The 27511-nt window shown below is 53.2% G+C and overlaps 1 protein-coding gene and 1 long non-coding RNA gene across 2 annotated transcripts in view; both read left to right on the top strand.

Annotated features, from left to right (window-relative positions):
* Window positions 1-22553, top strand: part of LOC135404424 (class I histocompatibility antigen, F10 alpha chain-like) — a 538949-nt gene extending 516396 nt beyond the window's left edge. The window contains exon 7 of the mRNA XM_064639162.1: window positions 22332-22553. Coding sequence (XP_064495232.1) covers window positions 22332-22345 — 14 coding nt within the window. The 3' untranslated portion in view covers window positions 22346-22553. The remainder of the gene's footprint in view (window positions 1-22331) is intronic.
* Window positions 6391-7758, top strand: LOC135406502 (uncharacterized). Its single transcript, XR_010426300.1, has 3 exons — window positions 6391-6577; window positions 6786-6886; window positions 7646-7758. It is a non-coding gene; the product is annotated as an uncharacterized LOC135406502 (long non-coding RNA).
* Window positions 22554-27511: the final 4958 nt, after the last annotated feature.

Here is a 27511-nt window from a genome sequence, read left to right as displayed (position 1 = left end):
ATATAACAATCTTAATCTAGACTTGAAACACGTTAACAGAACAGGAGTGGCCCTTTCAGGGGAGAAGAGTCTGTTTGGTATTAAGATGGGGCTCTGTGTGCTGCTGTGCTGCCCTGTGCTGCTGTGAGGCCATCCCAGCCTGGAAGGCAGGTGCCTGTGACCTGCAAGGCCTGTGAGGAGCAAAGGAGTCGGCCTGGGGCCTGGAAATGGGAAGGCTGATAGGGAGGGGGAGAAGGGGTCTTCCTGGCGCACTGGACCTTCAGGGACTGACGATGAGGGCAAAGGGGACTCATGTAGGACCAGCTTGGTCACAGAGCACAGCTGTTTATGTCCTAAAATGCCCCCATATGAGCAGGAGGCAGGAGCAGAGGCACTGTTCACGAGTGCCATTGTTGATTGTCTTCATCAGAGAGCTCCTGAAGTGCTGCTGGGGGGACGGTAATACAGGACCTGGACATCAGGTTAGGGCAGGGGCATAAAAAGGTCACCTGAGAGGTGTAATGCAGGAGTAAATGCAGATCCTTTGTCTGGGTAAGGGATACAAGGAGCCTCCCCAAGGATGACAGGGATAAAACCAGCTGCTGCGAGACGTGATGAAAAAAGCCATCCAAGCAAAGTCATGCCCGAGCTGGATGCCCCAAGTCTAAAAGAAGAAACACCTCGGAGTGGAGCAGGAGCCATATGAACTGTGCTGAGCTGGGCAGGAGTGAAACCACCTGTCCTGAGAAGAACTGAGTAAAACTTGATGCCCCATTCCAGGCAGGGGCCAAACCAGCCAGGTCAAGTGTTGTTAAATAACAACCAGCTGCATCCTTGGCGCATGAGAAACACTATCTGCCTGCTGAGCAGAGGTTACACCAGGTGTCCAGAGGACTGCCTGTTGCTAAACACCTCTGAAACTGTCGGGATAAATAGGACCCTCTAACAAATTGGCTTTTTAGTGTTAGAAAGCAAGGGATTACTTTTATTTGCAGCCCTGCGGGTGCATGTGGCTGACAAAAATCCTGCCTCCGTACTGACAGCAAGACATCGCTTTTCACCTATTTATACAGATTTGGCAAACAAAGAAATTAATGTTCATTGCTTCCAAATTACATCACTCACTCCCTTTCATTAATTAGTATTCTATGTAGGATTGGTTATTAATTTCTCACTTTCTACTGTAATAACTTCATATCTTTAATCTTTTTTGTATATTTTCCCTCCCCTAGGGATTTCCTGACACAAGTGCTGAGCCTTTGTTAGTCTTCTTCTTTAGCTGCTGGTTTCTGCAGAAGGTCCTTGTAGTCCATAAATCTCGTGTTCCAGATCTCCTCCTTCAACAGGACATCTTTCTCTGACAGGCTTTCCCCACTGAAGCATAACAGGGTTAACTTCAACAAAACTTACAGTTTTAGTACTTTTCCCAGGCTGTGTTCTCCCAAAGGAGCTTATGACAATTTTTACTCCATGCTGGCTAAAGTTGATTTAAGGCGGAACGCACCGCCTATGATGTGTGTTAAAAACAACTAATCAAAAAGTTAATTAGGAACACTAAAAAAATTAGAAAAGTTTTATGATTTCCAACAAGCCCAAAACAACATAGGCCAAGTGCCGCAGGGACAGAACTGTCTCTATCCACTGATGCCAGGAAAAGGCAACAGTAGTAAAACTCAACAGCCACAGGTGCTATTAAGCCGGTATTTGTTTATTTCGGCGCCGGACGTGCAGGGGATAGCTCCGCCTAACACGCGCGTGCCCTCACCATCCAGAGTGGGAGTCTGGCTAAAGCTGCGGCTGATCAAAACCTAACCAACCCTAGCGGCAGGAGTAAATGTGAAGCTGCTAAAAAGCCATCCAGGAACGCTTTCAGAGCTTGAGGACAAGACAGCAGCTGGGCGGGGGCCAGCAGCCAGCCAAGGTCCTCCCAGCGCAGCCTCTGAAGGGTTCCTTTGGCAGTCCCAGTTCAGGGTCAGCCCATGGTTGTACCCTGGGGGCAGATGAAATTAATTGGAAATGAACCCATAAGAGTCCAGGTGCTTTGCTAAGAGTCTCCCTGATAGAAGTGGCAGTGAAACCCTCAGCGTCTTGGGGGCCAGAAAAGCTGTGACCTGGCTCAGTTACAGCCCTGAGCAGGCTTTTACTCCTCAGGCCGTGTGGCTCAGGGAAGGTGTGGGAGCTCTGTCAGAGGATGACGAGCCCTTTGCCACCAGCACGGGGGGAGGTCCAGTGGCTTCCACCTGGCGGACGTGCCATGTGGGTTCCTGTGCCCAAGAACCATGTGGTTCCATGGGGTTCCATGGGGTTCCATGTGACCCCATGTCACAAAGGGGCAGAGATGTGGCACCCATCCGGTATCCTGAGGAGCGCGCCAACGAAAATCAGTTGGACAGAGTTGGCCTTCGGGATAACTCAGCTCCTTCCTTTGCTACTTGTGTGCCTGCCTTTTTTGGATGGTTTATTGTTGACTGACCATTTCTCCTCAACTTTCCTCCTCTTTCAAAGGTAATGCTTTGACTTTTGGCACAGATCATAGAGCAGGGTATATGGGATAAAAGTATAGGCTGATTTATACCTTCCTAGCTGTAGGCTGAGCTGTTACAACTTTTAGAGGCTGGCCAGGTATGACCTAGGCTAGAATTCCAGTTTGCTGATTCTTGGGTTTTTTTCCATAGCCTAGGATAGGTAAGCAGGGAGGTGACTGCAGTCTGAGGGGATGGGCTCAGCCCACCTTGATTGCTGTGGGAGGGAGGGAGGCAGAAAAAGGAGAGCAGCAAAGGCAGCAGTTAAAGTAGTGGCTGAAAGACGGTCACTCCTAGGAGGTGGGAAAGCCAGAGGGCTCTGTTGCTGAAGCAGTGTCAGGAGAGCAGCAGGGCCTCTTCAGAGAAGGTAACGTACATGGGAGCATTTCAAAAGGGCCTTTGAACCCGCTGTGAGTTGGTGCCCCGCGCCTGATCATAAGGGCGTGAGCTGCAGCTCAGCAGCAGTTACGAGCACCACTGAAAGACTTGGTGGGGGATGCCGTTCTGCGTTTATTTAGAGTTTTGATACTTTCGGTGAGCTACAGTAATTTCTTTGCAACTAGGTGACGGGATTGGTGCTGTTCTCTTTCTGGAGACAAAGACATCCTTGGTCATCTAAAGCATTGCACTCTCTTCCTGAGAGAGGCAATGGCCACAGCGGGGAACGACTCCTGTGAGTAATAGCTTCACCAGCAGGTTTGGACTTTGTGAACTGCCACAGACAACTGACATGGCTGGGGGTCATATCCCAGAATGATGTGCTCCCAACCTAGAGTGATCTCTGGGATGTTTCCTGAGAGCAGTCAAACTGACCCCCGTGTTTACAATTAGACCCAGGAAAACACCTTTTGTCGCTCCTCTGACACTAGGTACAAGACTTTGAAAGCTGCCATTGCTCGTAGAGAGGTCTGCCATCCTTTGGGTTACCGTCCGTGCTCAGTATTTCCTTGTTTTCAACAAGTTACAATCAGGAAAAGGGATGGCTTCACTGATAACCCAGTCTAGAACTCTACTGAGAAAGGAAGGTAGCCTGCGGCCCAGAAACCAGATTGTGGGTTTGTTGGACTCTCAGCAACGTAAACAGGGGAATGGATTTTTCCAAAACAGTAAATTTAAATGGCACTGTTTAAGCTTCCCCTGATGTTGTTGGGTTGGCAGTTGAAGCAGATGGTCCTGAGTGCTCCTGTAGAGACCTCACTGTTTAAATATGCCTTTGTGCCTCATTTCATCTCTTTTCAAATGGAATTTCCCTGCAGTCATTGCCGAGGGAATGACTCCGCCACAAAGGATCCTCTTTCCCCCAGAGAAGATTTGCATGGTCTGGCAGCAAAGACAGAGTGCTGGAGCAGGACTCCTCAATGTGGGCAACACATGCTTCCTTAATGCTGTCCTGCAATGCCTGACATACACCCCGCCGCTGGCCAACTATCTGCTCTCCCGGGAGCACAGCCAGGCCTGTGAGTACTCTTAGGGACATCTCCCTGTGAATCTGTTCATCAAATCCCAAGGATTCCCAGAACCTGAAATTTGATTTAGGAGAAAAGCAGCCCTTTGTCAGCCCCAGAACTTGTGTTCTTTGTACACTCAGGAGCCACCTGTCCTATCCAGCTGTCTTATTCTTCATGAAGGCACATCTTTCTAGCTCTGGGTCTCTATTCCTGCAAGTTAAAACCTCAGTTTAGCATTCCTCTGAAGAACATTTTCTATGCACTAAAACATCCCGTGCTTGTTGAAACACTGGGAGGAGTGGCATATTGCACTGGAGTGGGAGTGGAAGAAGAGGAGTATTCCACCACTAGGGATATTTTGCTAACCAGAGGACCTTCTCTCCCTCCCTCCTCAGGTCGCCAACAAGGCTTCTGCATGATGTGCATCATGGAAGCGCATGTTAACAAGGTCCTGCGTTCAGTCAGTGCCATCCTGCCTTGGGCTGTTCTCAGGGGTTTCAGATGTATGTGATTTCAGGTTCTTTGACAGGTTTTCTTCCCTTCCTGTAGGAGACAACTACTAACTTCCTGTTTCTTAGTCATAGGAGAACATTTTCAGCTTGGCAGGGAGGAAGATGCCCATGACTTCTTATGCTGTACTGTCAACGCCATGCAGAGAGCTTGTCTGAGTGCAAGCAACGAGTAAGCACAAGCAAGTTACCTTTACAAAGTTCTGAGCCCTTTGGACTCCTTGATGTGGCCTCATCAAGGAAAACCTACAGCCGGGGCTTGGAGGAAGTAATGCTCTGTCTTACGACTTGTTTCCAGCTTGGACATATCATCTCAATCTACTACCATTGTCCATCAAATATTTGGAGGCTTTCTGAGATCCAGAGGTATGTTTCTACAACAGCTGCTCTCCTTGGCACTGCCTGTGCCCTTCTGTCTGCCTGTGCCCAACAGCTGGCCCTGGGACTAGCAGGACAGGTACAATGAGCACAAAGCAGTACCATCGTTCAGCTCACCATTGCTCGGCATTTTGATTTTTCCTTCCAGTCATCTGCTTCAGCTGCAAAGCCATTTCTGATTCCTATGAGGCCTTCCTGGATGTCCCCTTGGATATCAAAGTAAGAGGTTTTGCAGTTGTGCTTCAAGACATGGCAAGGCTTTTCAGAGTCAACACATTTGTCCTGAAAGCATATACTGTGAACACAAGAGGTCTTGGTCGTGGATGGGAAGGGGAAGGGATGTTGTCCTCCTGCAGAGGCCATGGCACTGGTCTCTCTGTAGGTGCTGGCTTGAAGCTGGACAAGCACCCATTATGCGCTCTGCACCCTTGACATAGCCTCATCCTTCTTTCCTTTGCCCTCCTTCAACACCTGTCTGGCTTCCAGGCTGATGGGTTGGATTGTTTTCACTACTGATGACCCTACATAACATCAGTAGCTCAATGGCAGGTGATACAGAGAGGGAGCTCTTGATTGCCCCTGAGAACCTCTGGGACAGGGGAAATGTTCAGCACCACACTCTCTTTCTGGCTCCTTCTGGATACAGCTTGCAGATTCATGGCGGGTCTCCTCAGCATCAGCTACAGGGGTTTTCTTGTCAGCTCCTGGAAAATGTTTGGGCCAGGGCACTTGCTGTAGCTCAGTGCACCGATTTCTCAATTCTCCAGGCAGCCTCATCCCTCACTGCAGCTCTGGAGGACTTTGTAACACCTGAGCACCCGGATGGGGAAAACTGCTTTAAATGTAGCAAGTAAGATGATTACTAACAACATATTAACACGAGACTCTGTGTGAGGGGGCTACAAGTCATTGAGCAGAAGTCATCTTCTCGTGGAAGTTTACTGCACACTGATGAGACACAGTTTTGTTTGTCTGGTTTTTTGGGGGAGGGGGCTTGGGGTTTTTTCTTTGTTTGTTTGTTTGTTTGTTTGTTTGAAATATGGCACCGAATTGCCTTAAAATAGCATAAGGATGCACGAGACAAGAAAGGTTGTCTGACTGCCTTGGTGGAAGATAGGGTGCATTTCAGCGCTGTGCTCTGTGCTTGGTTTCAAGGTGTGAGAAGAATGTTGCCGCCACTAAGAGTTTCACTGTCCACTGTGCACCCAAGGTTCTCACTGTGTGCCTGAAGAGGTTTGACTGCTTCACTGGTGGCAAGATCAGCAAGGTGTGTACACTATTGGTGTGCAGCTTTCTCTTCAAGAAGCAGATTTCCTAAAGCAGTATGCTTGTCACAAGCTGCTTGTGTTGGGTTTTTTGGGGTCCCTTCTGGGGAGTGGAAAGTTCCTGTGGGAAGACAGGCAAGCACTGTGCTCTGATAGGGCTGCTTTGACTGAGAAGGGTTTCCTGCCACCCAAACGATGTTATGTTGCTTTATGGAAAACCAAGTGCTCATGAGCCCCAGAGATGGATTGATACCCCTGGACTGGCCCCTGCCCTTGGTAGGCTATTTCATGTCACAGACCAGGGTCATTTCTGAGCCCTCTTGGTCTCTCCATAGGTTGTAGAGTATCCGGAGTACTTGGATCTTCGCCCATACATGTCTCAGGCAGATGGAGAAGCACTCCTCTACTCCTTATATGCTGTCCTGGTGCACAGTGGTGTCAGCTGTCATGGAGGACACTATTTCTGCTACACAAAGGTAAAAGAGCAACTTCCTTCCCAATGGGGAAAAATGTGTGCTGGGGAAGATAAACTTTCCTGTCAGTGTTACTGACAGCCAAAGTTTTGGGGCAGAAGGCCTCCTTAGTGGCTGGACTGCATTTGTTTTGACATGCTCTCGGTTTGGCAGTTTCCTACCTGTGTTTTTGGAGAGAAACCATGGAGAGATCCTTGCCTTTTTTTTACAGGCCAGCAATGGATTGTGGTACCGGATGGACGATGAATCTGTGCAGCTGTGTTCCATTGACACAGTTCTCAGGCAGCAAGCCTACCTGCTGTTCTATGCCAGGTAATAACCAGGATTCAAATATGTTCAGAATACATTTCCTTTGCCTCATTTGCAGTTGTGCTTCTCACCTTCCGGAGTGTTTTTCTCATCAAATGAAATTACTACCTGCATCATTCAGTGCTGTCAAATCTGAACTACTCCGTGTCTGTCCTTTACTGGGCTTCAGGCTGCGGCCCGGATGGAATCTGCTACTTGCCTGGTCTCTGATGTTGACTCTTGTAGATAAGAGGACTTAAAGAGGACGTCCAGGAAAGATGGGGAGGCACCATTTGTCAGGGAATGTAGTGACAGGATGAAGGCTATCAGTTTTCAGCTAACAGAGGGCAGGTTTACATTAGATATTGGGAAGGAATTCTTTGCTGTAAGGGTGCTGAGACACTGGCACAGGTTGCCACAGCATCTGTGGGGGCCCCATCCCTGCAAGTGTTCAAGGCCAGGTTGGACAGGGCTTGGAGAAACCTTGGAATAGTGGAGGGTGTTCCTGCCCACCACAGCGGGGTGGAACAAGATAAAGTTAAAGGTCCCTTGCAACCCAAACAAGTCTGTGAATTTATGAAATGGAGGCTGTGGGAGGTATAGAGATGAGGTTTTTGTTGGGACAGAGGCAAACTTGGTGGGAAGACCCTAGCTGAGTTTCCCATTAGTGTCCTTGGTTAAGTCTTCTCTCTGTCATAGAAGCCTCTCTGAGAAAATGACTGAACCCCAGAGGAGGTTGCAACAACAGCTCTAAACTGAGATCCCTCTTTTGTTTTTCTCCAGATGCTCTGATCTGAGAATTGGAGAAAGGGCTTCTTCCTCACTGGCACCATCACATGCCCCTTCCTTCCTCAGTCAGTGTGTGGCCAGCAGCAAGCAGGCGGGCTCTGTTGGACCACAGGCTCTGACTGGTAGGACTAAGGTAACTTTGGGGTCATGGGTCAGGGCATCAGAGGAAGAGTGGATTTCTTTCTGGGATCTCAGCATTTCTCTTTTGTCCCTCACACACCGCACCTTTCTTCACAGCCACAACGCTGCTCCCTCTCAAAGCATCCCACCTGGATCCATCCCTTTTGGGCGCCTCTGGCCTTTTGGTCTTAGTAGCCCTCCAAAAGAGCCTTTTGGAGGCCCTAAACTGTCCTGTCCCAGAACTTGTAGGGGTTCCCCACTGCTCTGATCCTTTCAGGAGAAAAGGGCAGGAACTCTCCACAGCTCTCTTGGCAGGGCATGAAGGACACTGGCAGGGAGCGGTCCCGGAGCAGATTCCCTCTGTGGGGCAGGGATCTCCGCAGCTGGTCTGGGGACACCACAGACTATGAGGACGCTTCAGAGAGAAGAACTGGTCCTCCAAGTCGTGACCGTGGTCCTAGGGATAGCACAGCTGCAAGGCCTTCCAAGAGGATCTGCCGGTGGGCTCCCGCTCCCAGGGCTGCTCAGGAGCAAACCTTGCTGAGGCAGAGGGAGCCAAGCAGATCTGTGCGGGGAACTTACAACCTTGGCAGCCGGTTTGTGCAGTACACAGACTGTGACCGCTCACTGCGGAAGAGAAAGAGGGAGAGAACAAGTCCTCCACGTTGTGATCAAGTCTTAGTGAATACTGCAGTTCCAGGGCCCTCCAAAGCCAGCTCCAAGCAGGCTCTCATGCTCCGGGCTGCTCGGGAGCAAACCCGACAGAGGCAGAGAGAGCAGAGAAGATCAACATGGCGGGGTTGTGATTGCCACAGCCAGTTTGGGCAGCACACAGACTACCGCCCTTCAGAGAAGAAGAGGAGGGTTTCCACGCCCCAGAGATTCACGTCAGACAAGCATTCAGGGCACTCTGGCAATGATGGCGTTGGATTATGGCCCTGGCTCAAGCAGAACGGAAGACTAGCACTGCGTTTATTAGCCAAGGCATCCTTGTTTTCGACACGCCTTCTCAGACCTGAGTGAATGATTTAGCTAAGTAGATGATAGTTACAATAATATAGAAATATTACTAGAAATATGGACATATATATGGAAATATAGAATATATATAGAGAGAAGTATATATGGAAATATAGAAATATATATAGAAATATAATATAGAAATATAGAGAGAAGTAATACTTTATAATACATTATTACATGTTATATATATTCAGCAATAGATAGTAATGTTATAAGAAATATTATTAAAATAATAAAATAAGAAATACTAAAATACTGTAATCAGAATTATTTATTCCACGTTGTAGACAATTATAGCTACAAACATCTCAGCCTCGGCCATATCAATCAACAGAACTGGTCTACTCTGGCCTCAAATCGGGAGGCCTGGAGACACACCATCTCTAACGCTGCTGTTTCCTTTGAGAACGCACGCAGAATCACTCTCGAGGAGAAAAGACAAGGCAGAAAGAATCATGTCTTGCAGAATATACCACCTAGGGAGTCTTTCTGCTGTGCCTTTTGCAATCGGATATGTCTATCTCGCATTGGCCTCCTAAGCCACCAGCGTGCTTGTAACAAATGTGGATAGAGCCTTCTGAAATCTTCGTTCGAGAAGCCCAGCCACGATGATGTGTTTAAGACGGGTGTTCCATAATTTAGTGTTCTCACTGAAACCATGCAAATCGTGCGCCACTCGCTCACTTCCCACTCCTCCTTTCCTTCCCACTCCCCCTCCATCCTGAGGCAGGCTGGACGGGACAATTGGAGGCACAAAAGGTAAAGATCGCAGGCTGAGATAAGAACAACTTACTGGAAACAGCAATGAAATAAGAAAACAGTACAGCAACAGAACAGTAACAGAAACAATACTAATAACAGAGTGTACAAGGGAGGCAAATGACTCACACGTGATTGCTCACCAGTTGGTGCCCAACTTTGCCACCACGCACACAACCTGGAAGAGACCCCTTCCCCCATCCTTGACAAAATGAGGAATAACCTCTATGTCCTGGCTGTGCCCCCTCCTGGATACTGCCCAAATTAACACTGTCCTGACCAGAAGCAGGACAATCACCTTCAGGATCTGCAGCACAGCTTTCGGGTCTGCACCGGAGGCACTGGATCCCTCCATGCCAGGGAGGGGAGACATCAGAGATGAGCAGACTTTGGAAATCCCTCACCTCTCACTCCGGCCCATTTGTTCTCATTTTATGGGATGGAAGAATACATACCCAACTCCTCCCAGTGTCCTTCTCACTGGAAATCCCCTGAGCTTTGATTCCTTTGCTGACATGCTGCTTCCTCTGGGAAAAGCAGCCAGAAAACCCAAGGCCATTGCTTTGAGGGAAGGGCTTTCTTAGAACACTTTTCCTGAAGTGCACCCAGGAAGGCTGGGCTGCAGCAGCACATGGCCCCCATGGCTTTGCTACATCTCATCCAGAACACCTGGAAGCCCTTCTCTCACCATCCAGCCGCTCCCCTGCCCTGTCTTCCCCACCCCACAGGGATGCTGCCGAGGAGTTAACAAACTTCACAGTTCAATCCTGATAGCCCACTGCTGACTGGGATGGGGTGAGACCAGGGGCAGTTTTGGCCCCCATCAGCACCAGCTCTTGGGACAGCCAGGCTCTCTCCTGACATGTGGGCTCATCTCTGCAGCTTTGCTGTCCTCCACAGGGCGTTTGCTGAAAAAAATCATCTTCTAGAAAAGATATATGACACCAGCCCAGGGGTCAGCAGCACCACATGAGAGCTTGGCAAGATGCCCTGAGGACAGCCAGGCCAGGCAGAGAGAGGTGGAAGGACCACAGGGGCTCTCTGAAGCAGCCACATTGTACAACAGAGACAATGAGGCTAAATAAACACTGGGCTGAAAGATGAGAGTGCTCTTACAAGGGAAATTTACAGCTGCTGTACAGGCCTGGGGCTCTTGCTGGAAAGCTTCAGTCTCTGGGCTCCCGGTGCCCAAAGGCATTGCAGATAACTCCTTCTCAAGCAATGGCAGGGAGCAGGGTGGAGAAGTCAAGGATGAGGCAGATCAGAAAGACTGGGGCAGCACAAAGAGATCTACAAGGGAGAGAGACAGCATCTGAAAGGCACTCCTTGCTGACCTATGAGCTGGTGCCGTGGGCTCTACAACTGCTGCCTGCAGTCAGCTTGGAAGCTCTGGCAGTTTTAACAGGAGGTTTGTCTGCAAACAAGATGCAGAGACGTTACGATGATGGATGCGGGTATATTCCTGACCTAGGCTCTCCAGAGGGAGATTCGCTGTCTCCTCATGGGCCATAGAGGCTTTTAATATGGGATGAACTTCACTTGGTCTCCCCAAGCTCATGTCCAACCTGTTCCATGGCCTCTGACTGCGATCTGCTGTCCACCTAGCTTCATCCCCCCTCACAACCCTGGGGACTCCTTGGAGATGAAGGGCTGCTGTGCCAGCACCTACTGCTCCAGGAAGGGAGTGCAAGGGGAAGATGCTACACTCGCAGGGGCAAAGAAGGTTCATTTTGCCATGGGATCCCAGGAGGTCACCATGCACATCGTCAATGGGGTCTGAAAAAAGAAAACTTACAGATGTTGAGGCAGCTGAGCTCATCAAGCACATGTAGAAAAGCTCCTGATTTCAGTATGGCTGGCTCTTTTGAAATGCCCCAGGAAGGAAGATTTGGTCTCAGGCATCATCAGCCCCATTGGCCAGTCTAGACAGAACTGCCTGGACTTGAATCAGAAGTTTGTGGATAAGAGATTTAGCTTCATTTAGCTAGAAATGGGATATCTCTCTCCAGTGAGCCAGCTGCTTGCCATTCCGTTAGTCCCTGACCACAAGCAGCCCTGAATCTGTGATCTCTCCCCCTCCAGTTTCTCAGAGTCCCTGGGTAACCCTGAAAGCACTGCTTCAGGATCAGGTTCTGCAAGAGGCCTTCCAAAAAGCAGCTAGGGGATTAGGTGAGGGGAAGAACCAGAAAATCGCACACATTCTTCCCTGGATTCGTGAAAGACAATAAGAAAGAAATACAAGACCCCCAAAAGCAAGTCCACTTGATGGGAGCGGCAGGGGAGCATCTCTGGTTCAGTAGTGATACGACGCACTCAACTGCAGCTTGCAGACAAGAATCCTGAAACATTCCAGTAGCCAAGATTGCCACCTGATCCCAAGGTCCCCTGTCCTCTGCCCCATGCATTTCCACGGGACCAAAGCCCCTATGCACAGCAAAAGGAAAGTATGGGAATGTACACACATGGTAACTTGCTCCTGGCCTTTTCAGCCGATGGAGGAAGACAACTTCCCTCATTAGAAAATGGAGCAGGTCTGACCTGGACTTTCTCAAAACACTCTAAAGCCGGAGGCAGGTTTCTCCCACAAGCGACAGCAAAGCCCTCCTCCTGCCCATGTTGTTTGGGAAATGGCACAAGAACCAGGAGAATCCCAGAGAGATTCACACCTTCAGAGACACCAGTGAGTGCAGCCCCTCCTGACATCATCTGGGCAGAGGCCTCCAGCCCTTGGGATGACTTTGCCTCCTAACAGAGGTGCCAGAGCATCTGATCTGGATTTACCAGGCCTGCCTTAGTACCATGCCACAATAATTGTCGCAGCATCCCAGCCTTTCCTTGCTCGAGCCAGTCTGTTTATAGGTTGTTTGGATCTCCACCTCCACATTGCAGGGGGATTGAACACCACTGATCACATCCACTTCTACCTCTGACCTGAAGGGAGAGGAAGATTTCCCCGTTTGCTGTTGTGGCAAGTGGCGCCTCTCTGCAAGAGATTTCATCTCCTGCTCAGGGCCCCTCTGCACTGGCCAGGCTCACTCCATGCTGCTGGGCCTCTCCCAGCCCCTCTAAGCAGGGCTCCGGTCAAGTCTTCGTAACAACTCCCCATTCCTCAGAATAGCTTGGCACTCCTGTAGCAGTTTGGGTGGGGAATGCCAAACTCACACCAACGAATGGCTCTGTCCAATCACCTGAGGAGTAGCAGGTACCACCCAGTGCGGAGGTCAGCGCTTGAATAAAGACCTCCCCAACTTTTCTGGGTGCAGCTGGTAAGGCGATTTTGTTATAAAAGTAGCGGGGCAACTGAACTGCTTAAAGGGAGGAACAAAAGGGCACAAAAAGCACTGCGCAAAATGGCTCCAGCCTTAAATAACGTGGGTAAGGAAGGCACTGGAACAGAAGATGGGGTTTAGGTGGAGCATGCAAATTACAACCAATCATAGGAGATAGGGGCTGAACATAACCCTATACGGTACTGCGTCAAGTATCAACCAATGAAAGGACAGAACATACGCACAGTACAATACAATACAACAACTTATATGCAAAATCTACAATTTCCTTATTAATTACACATTTTTAGACTGCCACAACCCAGCCTGCCCCATGCAGAGCCCTGGGGGTGGCTCCTGCTACACCCAATGCCAGAAGAACACCACAGGAGACCCTGGGGAGGGAAGACGGGAAGGAAAGAAGGAAATCTCAGTGCTATGGATCTGGAGCAGCTGGGGGAACTCCAGTGCCTCCCAAGACGCCCTGTCAGACACGTGAGGAACTGCAGAGTCGAGAGCTCTCCCCACGCACCCCTACGGCCCGCTCCGAAATAAATACCGTTGACTGCCCATGGAAGGTCCCCTTCAGAGTAGCGACACGATCCCCGTAGCCCCTTGCTCTGGATTCCCCCGCCCATTCCTGGCCTCACCCCTTTGTGCCCAGAGCCCACTAGCTTTGAGCTACAGGGAGCAGAGGGGCTCTGTTGCCACCCTGTCAGGCGGCGTCAGCTGTAGAACAGCTCCAGTGGCCAAGTGCAGGGCTGAGCTCTCCATGGGACTGTGTCTGGCTTCAGGCAGTTTTCTGACAGGGAATGGGACTATTCTAGCCCAAAGGGAGCAATCAGGATCCAACATCTGCTTTGTTTAAGGCTATCAGGAGCCTTCTTATCCTTTGATTTTTGTCCAAATCTTGAAGTGGTTTTGATGAGGTACAAAAAGGAGGTGCAGAAAGCATGCCTTCCTCCCCCATAGACACGGTTTCCCCTCAGATCAGGGGGATCAGACCAAACCTCTGGTGGGAGCTGTTTTATTAAGCTTGTCAGACCTTGAACATCAGGGGAGCTGTGTACAGCTCGTGGCAGCAGGTGCTGGGGCCTTGGCCAGTGTCACCTGGAAGGGGAAAGGAGGAAAGGGGACCAGTACGCATCCCTGCTGCCCTGCATATCCCCTGAGCCAAGGGACACTTATGGACAGTTGTTCTGCACCTCCCCCTGTCCCCTTTTGGTCAGGGCTATCACCTGACACTGCGGTGACAGACGGGTTCATCAGGATATCCTTGGCAGAATGATGACGGCACTGAGTCATAGTGTAGTGGTTTGGACTTTGTTTTCCCCCAGAGGCTAAAGAAAAGTGGTAGACCCCAAGGGGTGGAAACCCTTGGAAATTTTGAAGTTCTACCCAATGGGCGCTCCTGCAAAAATGTAAACATATCACAACCAGACCGGAAGAGATGAGTTGTAGTTTTGGTTGTTGTAGAAGTGGTGGCCATGTTGTAGAGCCACGAGGAAGGGGCTCTAAGCCCCTTGGGCCCTCTGGGGCCTCCCAGCCCTTGGCTGGGGGGCTGCAGGGACCTGGAACAGCATAAAGCTGGGCTAGGTGCCTGTAGTTATGCCGGGAGATGTTTTCTCCATGGACGCAGAGCAGCAGCCGACGCTGACCAGAGAAACGGTGGCAGAGAGCCAGAGATAAGGACCTGAACCAGAGGAGCAGCAGAAACAACATGCAGCACCGCAGAGAAGACTCCTGGAAAGGGAGGAGAAAGAGAGCCAGCAGCTGAGACACAGAGTTTGGGGTAAGACTGATATCAGATTCCCCAAAACTCCCTTGGAGACCCTCTTGGAGAAGAGGGACATGGACTCCTATTTAGGAGAAGAGTTTTAGGTATGCAGCACTAGAGAGTGAGGAGCTGAGAAGCTCAAGAGACGTCCCGGAGCTGGACCGGGACGGCCAGATGGAATGCAGGGGGGAAGTGACCTTGGCTCCCCCCCCCCTCGCACTGCTGCCAGTGTGGCAGCCTGAGAGACAGGGCACAGAGGCCCTGCAAGAAGGAGCTGAGTCTCCTGGGATACCAGACCGTCACGGAGACCCCCTGTGTCTTCGTGATATGACGTGGTGATACGACCTTGTCTGGGGTTACGAAGTCCACGGAAGACCCCTCAGTTGAGGCGATGGGGCCGAGAGAGAGACTTGGATACCTCCCATGTGAGTGCTGGCAGAAAGCCAGCTGTCAGCTGCTGCATGTGGAGAAGACAGACAGAACCTGCTGCATTAGAAGATCCTGCTGCTTAAGGACTAGAAGGGATCTGTCCTTCTTTCCCTCCTGGACTTTTATTTGGAGGGGAGAAGAGATCTGGTCCATTGTAAATACTATATGTCATGGTAGAGATAGTTGCAATCGTGCGTATAATGTGATATGGTATTTATTTGTATAGTCATTGTAATATATTCCCTTTCCCCCACTTTGAGTCTGGTGTGTTTTGTCTGGAAAAACCCATCTCACATTAGGTTGAGGAGATGTGGGAGGGGGGATGGAGCTAGGGAATTGGATTTTGGGACTATCTCAAACCATGACAAAGGCTTATACAAAGTTGATTGGAGAAGTCCTGCCCTGGAGTCCCGAGGTGCAGAACGGACTTCCTGGCTTTCTAAACTCCTGCTCCCAGAGGAGCCTGGGGGCAGCTGGATCCAATCTCAGCCTTGGGTTATACCAATGCTTTGAATTTGAGGAATTATAGAGATGGGATTGAACCATTTTTTCCCCACAGGTTTTAATGATGGAAAAGCAGATATATTTATATCAATGAACTACTTATTACTAATAATGATCAGACAAAAGGACTAAAGCAGAATTATTTACTACACAACATACACAGTAAAACTACCAGTAGTGCAGGATAAGGTAGGACAGGGCACTACACTAAAGCAATTGTTGAAGCAATTCTACTAAAGCTGGCAAACAAGCAATAATTCTTAATTAGAGATGGATGGAACTCCCCCAGACCAGCGCTCGTGGGGAGATCTCTGCTCTCAACCTCCAGCAGTGACCTTGGGGGGTTCCCCAGCCAAGGCAGGAATCTCCACACACCCCCAAGAAGGGTTCTGTTGGAAGAACCTGCCCCTGGGAAAGGGGACTGGCCCTTTCTGGTAGAAACCCATGGACTGACAGTCCTTGGACTCCAGGGCTTCCCTCACCATCAGGGGCTTCATTTGGGGTCAAACCAGTCTGGGGTCCAACATCTCCTGCCTTGTCCCGGCCCCCTCTCAGCTCAGCACTGACCCCTTTGCAAATGGGGCATTGTCTTGGTGCCATTGCAGGGGGGATGTCCTGCCCCAGTGTCCCAGTGTTCCTTTAATTGCCAGAGGCCCTGCAGTGTCCCAGTGGCCCCTTGATTCCATGACCTTCTGAAACACCTCAGGCTTCCTTTGGTTCCATGAGGCCCCCCTGTCACAAAGGCCCCTGGATTCCATGAATTCCGCAGTGTCACAAGGTTCCTTTTTTTCCACAGGGCCCTGCAGTGTCCCAATTGTGCCTTGATTCCAGGAGTGTCCAAATTCTCCCCGGGTTCCTTTGGTTTCAGGAGGTCCCGCAGTGTCCCAGCGGCCCCTTCATTCCAGGCAGGCCCAGGGAGACGAAGGCAAAGACGGAGCCCCGACCCCCGTCAGCATCTTGGGGGGCGGGGGGGCAGGACCCGGGAAACGGCGGCGGCTGCTGGGAAGGGACTGGGATAGACTGGGATGGACTGGGATGGACTGGGAGAGACTGGGATGGGCTGGGATGGACTGGGACGGACTGAGAAAGACTGGGATGGACTGGGATGGACTGGGACACCGGGATACATCGGGACCAGGACTGGGACCCAGCAGGACTCCCCAGGAGTAGGATCTGAGCACACTGGGACCCTCCAGGACCAGAACTAGGGCAACAGGGATCACACTGGGAGCAACTGGGACCACACTGAGCGCTACTGGGAGCAACTGGAGGCCACATAGGATATAGTGGGAGTTCCTTGGAGTCACTGGGATCATACTGGTGGAAACTGGAATGTTACTGGGGCATCTGGGAGTGACTGGGAAGGACTATGAGCATGCTGAGGGCTCTACTGGGCTATACTGGGAGTGTCTGCAACCATGGTGGGGGTAACTGGGACCATACTGGGAGTGACTGGGACTACATGAAGGGGAATTAGGACCAGGCTGGGGGCAACAGGAAGGAACTGTGAGTGACGGGATCTACAAGAGAATCAACTGGGATTGAGTGGGACAGTCAGGAGGGAAGACTGGGATCATAGTTGGAGTGACTGGATCTGTGCTAGGGGCAACTGGGAGCAACTGGGACCATGATGGGGACAACTGGGATCATGCTGGGATCACGGTGGGAGAAGCTTGGCCCATGCTGGGAGCAACTGAGACCACACTGAGGGTGACTGGGGTCATACTGGGATCATACCAGGAGTGAGTGGGATCATGCAGGAGGTGATTGGGATCATCCTGGGAGCAACTGGGAGTGCACTGGGGATGACTGGAAGTGGCTGTGAGCAACTGGGATCATGCTGGAAGCTTCTGGGGGCAACCGGGAATGAGTGGGACCACATGGAGGAAACTGGGAGCAAGTGGGAGAGACCAGGAGTGACTGGGATCATCCTGGGACTGACTGGGCGCTGAATCCGAAAAATCGGTCCGAGAAACTGCTCAGAGACTTTTTTATCTTTAAGCAGCCAGGTATTTGTTTATTCAACATTGGGAGCAAACCAGCTCGCGCTGGACAAACTTGCTCCAAGGCTTCACACAAAATCAGCATTTTTGTACAATCTTCAGCTGTGATTAAATGCATATTCAAGTGATTCCAACATCTATCTCTGCATATTAATAACAGGCGGAGTATAGGTGGAGCTCAGGCGGGGCTTGGGGCGGTGCTTCTCTTGGCCCTCAATCCTGAGGGGACTTCCACTCTTCCTCCATGGCTCTGGGGGCTTCAACTCATCTTCCTCAGCTTGACCTTCCTTCTCTTCCATTCTTCTTGACCCGCTCCCTGAAGCTTGGAAAAAGCCCTGGCTCCCGGCCTATTCCTCCTATTCCAATGTCTCCCTGATCCTGCTGTCTCTCTAATTTATCCCCTCTAGGCCTAGGACATGTTCCTGTTCTATTCTCTGAAGCTTTGCTCCAGTCAGTAGAACAGAACGAGCCCAGATGGTCTTGGCTGTTGGGAGCTTGTTAGCAGGCCCAAATTTCTTAGTGAACTCTTTTGGGCCTGGCCTCCTGTTTCACCAGGGACACAGCCCGAGCCCGGGTGTTCCCATTCCCATTCCACGGGTTTGCATTCCTGTTCCAGGTGTTCCCATCCCATTCTAGTTGTTCCCATCCTATTCCAGGTGTCCCCATTCCCATTCCAGGAGTTCCCATTCCCATTCCAGGTGTTCCCATTCCCATTCCCGTTGTCACCAATTTCCTTTCCAGGTGTTCCATCCCATTCTAAGTGTCCCCATTCCCATTCCTATTGTCCCCATTCCCATTCCAGGTGTTCCCATCCCACTTCTGTTTCCCCATTCCCAGTTCTTGGTGTTCCCATTCCCATTCCAGGTGTCTCCATTCCCATTCTAATTGTCCCCATTCCCATTCCAGATGTTCGCATCCCACCTCTGTTTTCCCTATTCCCATTCCAGGTGTCCCCATTCCAATCCCAGATGTTCCCATTCCCATTCCTGGTGTCCCCAACCTGCTCCCAATGTTCCCATTCCCAATGTTCCCATTCCCAGCCCAGGTGACCCTATTCCCATTCCTGATGTCCTCATTCCCATTCCAGGTGTCCCCATTCCCATTCCAGGTGTTCCCATTCCAGGTGTCCCCATTCCCATTCCAGGTGTTCCCATTTCCATTCCTGGTGACCCATTTCCATTCCTGGTGTTCCCATTCCAGGTGTCTCAATTCCAATTCCAGGTGTTCCCATTCCAGGTGTCTCCATTTCAATTCCAGGTGTTCCCATTTCCATTCCTGGTGTCCCCATTTCCATTCCAGGTGTTCCCATTCCAGGTGTCTCCATTCCAGTTCCAGGTATTCCCATTCCCATTCCTGGTGTCCCCATTTCCATTCCAGGTGTCTCCATTCCCATTCCAGGTGTTCCCATTCCAGGTGTCACCATTTCCATTCCAGGTGTCTCCATTCCCATTCCAGGCATTCTCATTCCCTTTCCAGGTGTTCCATCCCATTCCAGGTGTCACCGCTGACATTTCCCCTGCTGGTTTACCATTAAACCAGCACACCAGGTCGGTGCCCAACGGGGGTCCCTGTGGATCATCCAACGCGGGTCCTCCCATGGCTGATGGAGTTGGAGCAGCGGCCGAAGCTCTTCCCGCAGTCGGGGCACTCGGGGCTTCTCTTCCCGGTGGGTCCGTTGGTGGGAGGTCAAGGAAGAGCTCTGCGTGAAGCTCTTCCCACACTCCCCACAGTGGAAGGGCCTCTCCCTGATGTGGAGGCGACGGTGGGTGTAGAGGGTGGAGCTGTCCCAGATTCCCTACACGTGTAGGGCTGTTCCCCAGTGGGGATGTGCTGGTGGCTGAGCAGCTTGGTGCTTGTGCTGAAGCTCTTCCCACATTCCAAGCACTTGTAGGGCCATTCCCTGGAGTGGATGCAACGGTGTTTGCAAAGGCTGGAGCTGTCCCTGAAGCTCTTCCCACACTCCGCACACGTGTAGGGCCTTTCCCACTGTGGATCATCTGGTGTCGGAGCAGGGTGGAGATCCGATTGAAGCTCTTCCCACATTCCTCACACATATAGGGCCTTTCCCCACTGTGGATCATCTGGTGTCGGAGCAGGGTGGAGCTCTGAGTGAACCTCTTCCCACACTCCCCACACGTGTAGGGCCGTTCCCCACTGTGGATGCGACGGTGCATGCGGAGGTTGGAGCTCTGATTGAAGCTCTTCCCACACTCCCCACACGTGTAGGGCTGTTCCCCACTGTGGATGCGACAGTGCTTGCGGAGGTTGGAGCTGTCACTGAAGCTCTTCCCACACTCCCCACACGTGTAGGGCCATTCCCCAGTGTGGGTGTGCTGGTGCCTCAGGAGGTCAGATCTCTTACTGAAGCTCTTCCCACAATCCAAACACCTGAAGGGCTTTTCCCTGCTGGGAGGCTGCTCAGGGACCACCAGCTCGCAGCTCCGCCTCAAGCTCCAGCCGCCTTCCCGGCACACGCTGGCTCTTTCCTCCTCACAGTCCCCTGGGCTGGCTTTGCAGCCCCTCCTGTGGGGGCATCTCCGGCCCTTTTCCTCCCCGCTGCCTTCCTGCGCTGGGGAGCCCTTCAAAACGGCCTCTCCCACCAGGCTCTGCCGCCGGGATTTGTCCTCCGCGCTCTCCGGCCTCACCTCGGGGCCTGGGGCAGGAAGCAACAAGGACAGGCAGGGGATTTGCCTCCAGCCCACAGGGAGGCCCAAGGACATCCCCCCAACTCCGGCCCCAGCAGGACGGCCACAAAAGACAAAAGACCGACCCAAAGGGGCACTGACTTACTCCTCACCTGCCTGGGCGGCCCGCGGCATCTTCCTCTTCCTCGCAGCCTCCTCCTCCATCCGCCCAAGCTTTGGGAAGCAGAAATCCTGATGGGGGGGGAAAAACAAGGGGTGAGCGCGTTGCCTTGGGGGTTCCTCCTGCCCAAGTCCAGCTCTAGGACTCACCGGGCAACTTGTGCCCATAAAAACCCCCAAAACAACAAAATTCAGCCAAAAATCCCCTCCCAGAATTCCCCATCTCTGCTCTCTGGGGTTAGGGGGGTCCCCCCTGTCTGGCCTGATGGCACTTCTGCCTGCATTGGGGGTCCCCCTTCTCCGGGCTGCCGGGGGTCCCGCAGTTCCGGGGGGTTCCCACTCTCCGGGGTCCCCTTTAGTGTTGCCAGGGGGGTCCCAGGGCTCACTTCTCCCCACTCTGCCTCCCGGGGCCGGCCGGCCCTCCTCTCTCGCCTCCCACCCTCGCAAACCTCTTGGCGCTCTCGGCTCCCACCCCGCCTCAAGGCCCCCCCTCCTCTCCACACTCCAAGGCCTTCCCCCTCTGTGGGACCCCCGCTTAAGGGGCCCGGCGCTCCCTCTCTGCTCCCCCCCCTCCAGCATTCCGGGGGTCCCGCAGCTCCGGGATCGCCCCTCTCTGCTCTCCCCACTCCGCGGCTACCGGGGTTCCCCCCCGGCTCTCACGGGGGGCCCCAAACCGCTCTCGCCCCCCCGCCATTGCCGAGCGACCGCCAGGACCTTTTGGCTGCTCTTCTTTGTGCTCCCGCTCAGCTCCTCCCTCGGCTGGGCCGCCGCTTTTGGTGGGTTTCCTCCTCCGGGATCCGCCCCCTGCAGCCCTTCCCCCCCTTGCCCAGCCCCCTTGGGCCCCCCTTGGCCCCCCCTTGCCCAATAAGTCTGATTATACAGACAAGCAATTGGTTTTTATCCACACAACCCAAATATAGAACCCAGCACCCTGGGCCATGAACAAAGTGCTGTTCCTTGGGCCCCCCCCGAGTCCAAAGGAAAGGGAGAGGGGAAGAGTACCTGCTGGTGGGAGAGCTGCTGGAGTCTGGTCAAAAGTGGGGATTGCAGTCCAGTTGAGGGGGGTGGTCTCAGGCTGGATGAGAGCGGTGAGCTGCAGTCCTCCTCTGGATCCCACAAGTGGTAAAAAGGTTCTGAAACTCCAGGTTTATATATTCTCCAGTTCAGGTAGGAATGCCCAGTCCTCCCCTCAGAGCGGGGAATTCCATAAAAGGATGCTTAGTTCTTCCCTCAGAGCGGGGAATTCCATAAAAGGCTATGAGGATGTTCAGTCCATAAAAGGCTATGAGGGTGCTCAGGACATCCCCCCCACATCTCAGGCCTCTCCTGACAACATTTCCTGGGAAAATGGCATGGAAGGCCATAGAATCCACAGTTTTGGGCTACACCCATCCAGTGAGGAATCGGTCCCAGCTGTTCCAATAGGACACTGTGTCCGTCATCGCTGCCATCATCATCATCATCGGCCTCGTGGGAGTCGGTGTCTGGAAGCTCCGATCCGGTAACTCCCGGGATGGGGGTCAGGAAGGGGCACGGATCCGCCTGGCAGCATTCCGGGGATCCTGTGCCACGGGTGCTGATCCCACTTTCTTTCCATAGGGAAGAGGAAGGGGAATGGATACGACCCCGCGCCCACCAGTGAGTCGCAGCAGCGTGTGTGGATCCAGATCCTCTGGGCAGGGATCCCAGGATGGATGCCGGGATTCCAGAGGGGAAGGGGGGCCTAATGGCTGGAGCGGGATTGGAAGGGGATTCCAGCTCAGGGCAGGATTCCAGAGTGGGATCAGGTGCAACTGGGGACTGGGATCAGGGCTGGATTCTGGAGTGGGATTGGCGTGGGATGGATGGAGTGGGATTGGGGTGGGATGGACGGAGCAGGATCAGGAGGGAATCCAGAGCAGTTCCTGCTCTCCCTTGGCTCCACAGCCGGCTCCATCCCCTGGGATGGGAACAGGGACATGGTGACTCCTTTCCCCGCTCTCATCCCGGCAGGAATCACGGCCTGAGCAATCCTGGAGCTGGATCCGCCCCTTCCCTCTCCCTGCGGAAAGGCAGGAGCTGCTGGCAGAGCTCATCCCGCTGCTCCCACCCACCCCGGCCCCCCTGCGGCTCTTCCCGATGGATCAACTTCCTGCTTTTTCCCGTGTGAAACCCAGGACCACAATTATTCCTGAGGCTTTAATTTGGGTGTGAAAATCTCCTGCTTTGGGCAACAAATCCTTACTCCCTCCTCCGGCCTCTGGCAGTTCCTCTGTGGGAACCAGGAATAGGAATGGGGACAGGGGGGACTGGGATGGGGACACTGGGAGCAGGTTGGGGACACCAGGAATTGGAACTCCAGGAATGGGAATGGGGACATTGGGAGCAGGTTGGAGTCACCAGGAATGGGAATTGGGATACCGGGAATGGGAATGGGGACATGGGAGACCAGGATAGGGATAGTGGGGACAGGAACAAGGACACTGAGAGCAGGTTGGCACAGCAGGAAGTGGGAATGGGGACAGGGATGGGAACCCCAGGAATTTGAATGGGGAGAGGGATGGGAACCCCAGGAAGTGGGAATGGGGAGAGGGATGGGAACCCCCGGAATTGGAATGGGGACAGGGATGGGAACCCCTGGAATGGGAATGGGGACAGGGATGGGAACGTGTCTCTCCAGGAGTTGGTTCAATACAAAGGTCGGTCCCTGGCTCGAGGCCACGGGAAGCCCCTTCTTTGGGAATGTCTGGGAACCAGGTGTCAGAGGTTTGAAAAGAGGTGTTGGAATTGTTTCCCAGTGTCCCCCCCATTCCCATCTGTGTCTCCCAGGATGGGGTGGGTTGGAGCGGAGCCGCAGGCGCTGGGCAGGGGCAGTGGGGGGAGGGCGGCTCTCGGGGACACCGCGGTGGCCGCGGGGAGGGCGGGGGGTCCTTTGTTCGGGGGCTTTTGGGGTTTGTCCGGGACCGGACAGAGCGGGAGCTGATTTTGGCCACCGAGTTCTCTTTTCCTGAGAGGAAGTTTTTTCCCCACGGGACACCTCGTGGAGAGCGACCGAGAGAGAGAGAGAGAGAGAGAGAGGGAGAGAGAGAGAGAGAGAGAGAGCCCGACCCATCTGGGAGCGAGGTGTTCTGCTTTGGGGACTGCCCCAGGGAAAAGGGACTCCTTCACTGCTGGGTGTGAGCACACAAGGCTGCGAGAGCTTTGAACTGCCGGGACAGTTTCTCCCCCCCACCTGGGGATTTCAGACTTTGTTTTGTTTCTTCTGAAAGTTTTTGGTAGCACCATTTGTTGTTTATTCAGATTTTGTTATTAAAAAGCTGCTTCTTTTCCTTTTCCACACTTCCACCTGAAGTCTCTTAATTTCTAAATTGTAATCTTGTTTAACTAAGACCCAGTGCCCTCAGGGGGAGGAGGAGGAAAGGAGACCAAGAGGTGCCGTGGCCACTCAAACTGCAGAGGAACAACCTGTGCCAGTAGCAGCTGCCCCTCTACAGAAGAAATCCAAGACCAAATCAGCTCAGTGAGTGAGGGATGAAGGGGAAGCAGAGCCCTCAGAACAGGAGCAAGAGGCAGGGCCAGAGATAATCACCCGATCCCCATCCCCGGCTGAGCTGTGAGAGATGTGAAAAGATTTCAGCCTCCAGCTGGGAGCGCCCCTGCTGACCTGGCTGCTCCAGTGCTGGGATATCATGGCCCAGCATATGGAACTAGGTGGGAGTGCAACCAGGCAACTGGGATCCCTGTCCTGGGATGTTGGGATTGACCAGGCGATTGGGAAGACGACAGAGAGAGGATGAGAGCTGGGTACAGGCTTGGGAATTGCCAGGAGGGCTTTTGAAAGGAGCGTAGGGGAAAGGGATGTCTAAGAACAAGTCCCTCAGGAGAGGGAAGCAGAGAGGCTGAGCTTTGACCCCAGAACAGAGATGTGCAGGGCAGAGCAGAGAATATGCCCACATAAGATTCTTGTGCGCCCGTCTTTGCAGTTCTGACAGGCACTTCTTGTCACAGCCTGTCCTCTCCATTCCACAATAGGCCCTGGCAACCAAAGAACCAACACCCCACACCATAGTGCAGACCAACCCATGTGCTTTGGGCCCTTTTGTTGTCCTATCCATTCCGGCCTATCCTCTCCATTCTGGAATGGGCCCTGGCAACCAAAGAACCAACACCCTACAACCCCAAAGTGAAGCCCCACCTTTGTGCCATGGGCCATCTTGTGATGTCACAGACTGTCCTCTCCATTCCAGAATGGCTGCTGGAAGCCAAAACACCAATGTCTCACAGCCCCTAGTGCAGCCCAACCCCTGTGCCATGGGCCCCTTTGTGGAGTCACAGCCTGTCCTCTCCATTCTGGAATAGCCCCTGGAAACCAAAGAACCAACACCTCACACCCCCACAGTGCAGCCCCACCTGTCTGCCACGGGACTCTTTGGGATGTCACGGCCTTTCCCCCAGGAAAGAAAGCTTGGAACCTTTGGGTTTCACATGCAGTTGGGGGCCACCCTGGGCACTCCATGGGCAGCAAGAGCTTTCTGTCCTGGCCCTTTTTGTCTGGCAGGAATCTTTGTCCCTATTCAATTCGGGGAGTGGGACTGGCAATTTCAGTGCCGGGCTCCTGCATATGAACGACAGCCCTGCCCTCCAGGAAAGAAACCCCTTACCCTCGGTCTCTTCTCCTGTTCCTTAAAACACAACCTGCAGGGGAGCTTTCTGGGATCTCTTCTCTTGGGAATTGGGAAGATAGACCCGCTCCCATGTTTAACACCTCAGGCAAAACCACCCTTTGAACACCTTTCCCAACCCTCCCCAACCTTTCCCAAAGCCCAGATTTTACTGGTGTCCTGTAATTCTGGCCCAATCTCACCCAAGCCCACAAACCATGACAGAAACCTCTCAGCCTCACGCTGCGTCCTTCCCATTGCTGTGAAACAGGCAATAAGACAAGAGGACACAAGGAGCTGCCTGTCAGGGGCTGTTTGTCAGGGACAGGAGCAGGACTTTTTGGAGAGAAACAGGGATTGGGTATTGAAATGGGCTGCCCAGGGAGGTGGTGGAGTCACCATCCCTGGAGGTGTTTAAGCAAAGACTGGCCATGGCACTGAGTGCCGTGGTCTGCTTGACGTGCTGGGGATGGGGCGTAGGCTGGACCCCGGTTGATCTCACAAGTCTCTGCCAAGCTCATGGACTCTGGGCTTCTGTGCCAGCCCAGCCTTTGGGGACAGCGTGCTGGTGGCTCCGAGGCTCCGTCCTTGCCTTGCCTTGCCCATCTCCTGGCTGCCAGGCAAGGGCCTTGTGACATCACAGCCTCTGTGGAACAGCGCGGTGGCTGAAAACTGTCAGCGCTGCGTCCCCGTGCCCAGAGCCTGGGCAGAAGTCGGCTGGCAGGGACGGGCAGAGACTGTGCAGAGGTGTCAGCTCGTCCCGCAGCAGCAAGATGCCCAGCCAGGGCATCTCCTGGCTCCTCAGGCTCTCGGTGCTCCTGCTCTTGCCTGGCCCACTCGAGCCTTGCAGCCGTGCCACAGGTGCCATTGCTGAGAACCGGGGTTTTCCTTGGATGGCCCCTTGCCAGAAAAGGCAGGAGAGGCTGGAGAGAGGGGAAGGAGGGGGGTCAGGCCGCTGGGATGGGGCCGGCGGGCCGTGAGCCCGAAGCCAGCAAGGCCTTGGGCCCACACGGTGTCAGGGGAGGACTGAGAGCCCCCAGGGAGGAGGAAAGCTGGGCAGGCCCCAAGGCTGCTGGGCCTCTTCCTTGCCAGCCCTTTGGCCAAGGCCCCGAGGCAGAGGTGGGGCTCAGCCATTGCCCAGCAATGGGGCACAGGCTGAGCCCAAGGGACACCAGAGCCAGGCGGCCTGAGCTCTTCTTCCTGCAGCGTCTGCCTGGGGCAGCCCAGCCAGGCCTGAGTCTCTGCAGGAGAGGCCAAGCCCAGCCAGAGAGGGCTCAGCCCTCTGAGGCTGCACTCACTGCAAAGGGAACAAAACCTTGGCCCAGAGGACATCCTGCCCCCAAATGGAGAACTGGAAAGGTCAAGAATAAAAAAGTCACCCCCCTCCATTCTTCAAGAAATGTTAAGACCTCTTTCCTAAAAGCATCCAGGACTCGGGTCACCCAGTTTTCTCTCTGACAAGGCTTTGCAGGGGCTGCTTGGGAAAGGGAAGCCCTGGGGCCCCAGTGCAGATGGGTGGGGCTGCACTCTGGGGGGGTCGGCCTTTGGCTCTTGGCTTCCAGGGGCCCCCAGGAGTCAGTGAGCCGGGCTGGGGACGAGGGGCAGGACTGGCTGGGATTGCCTCTGGGGCCTGGCCCAGAAAATGGAAGTGTCCTCATGGGGGCAGCTGGAAAGGGCCCAGGAAGGAACTGCTGCCCCAGCACAGGCTGTGGCAGTGGGGAGTGTGCAGGGGGAGGAGGCTGGGCCAGAGCAGGGCTGGGCAAGAACGGCCAAGCCGCGGGTGGGTTCTCCCCCGGCCCCCAGGGCCCAGCCCCTGATGGGAGGGCCTTGGGCAGGGCCTGGGGCGACTGCAGGAACCTCCGAGGCAGCCCAAGGGCCGTGCTTTTGGCAGGTGGGTTGACAGGCCCAGCTCTCTGCAAGAGAAGTTGAGGGCTCTGAGCCAGAGAGGGGATAAGAGCCGGGTCCAGGCTTGGGAATTGCTGGAAGGGGAAAGGGATGTCTAAGAACAAGTCCCTCAGGAGAGGGAAGCAGAGAGGCTGTGTTTTGACCCCAGCACATGGGTCTGCAGGGCAGAGCAGAGAATATCCCCCACGTGAGATTGTTGTGCATCCCTCCTTGCAGTTCTGACAGGCACTTCTCTTCAAAGGTCGTTCTGTGAGCGTCTTTTTGTTCTTTCCAGGTGGGATGCAAGCTGTGGGGTGGGCTTTGGGCACTGGGGGGCAGAGGAGCCAGGTGAGCATTTTCCTGCCAGTCTGAATCAGATGTTAATTCTGGTGGGCTGTATCCTTGGTGAATCTAAGCACATCCCTTGGCATTTGGTTTTTTTCTGGTGGTACACAACCTGAGAAGCATCAGCAGAATGGGAAGGAGGTCCTTGCAGGAAGAGGTCAGTGTAAAGGAAGCTGAGAGGGGAGCTTTGGTGAGAATGTTGCACTCTGAGGGCATCCCTAAGTTTGTGCCTTTGCCTCTGTGATGCTGAAAAACCCGGTCCAAAGAACTGCTCAGAGAGTTTTGGATCTTTTGAACAGCAAA

The sequence above is a fragment of the Pseudopipra pipra genome, chromosome W, assembly GCF_036250125.1.
Source record: "Pseudopipra pipra isolate bDixPip1 chromosome W, bDixPip1.hap1, whole genome shotgun sequence".
NCBI classification, from domain to species: Eukaryota; Metazoa; Chordata; class Aves; order Passeriformes; family Pipridae; genus Pseudopipra; species Pseudopipra pipra.
This window is presented reverse-complemented; position numbering and strand designations above follow the sequence as displayed.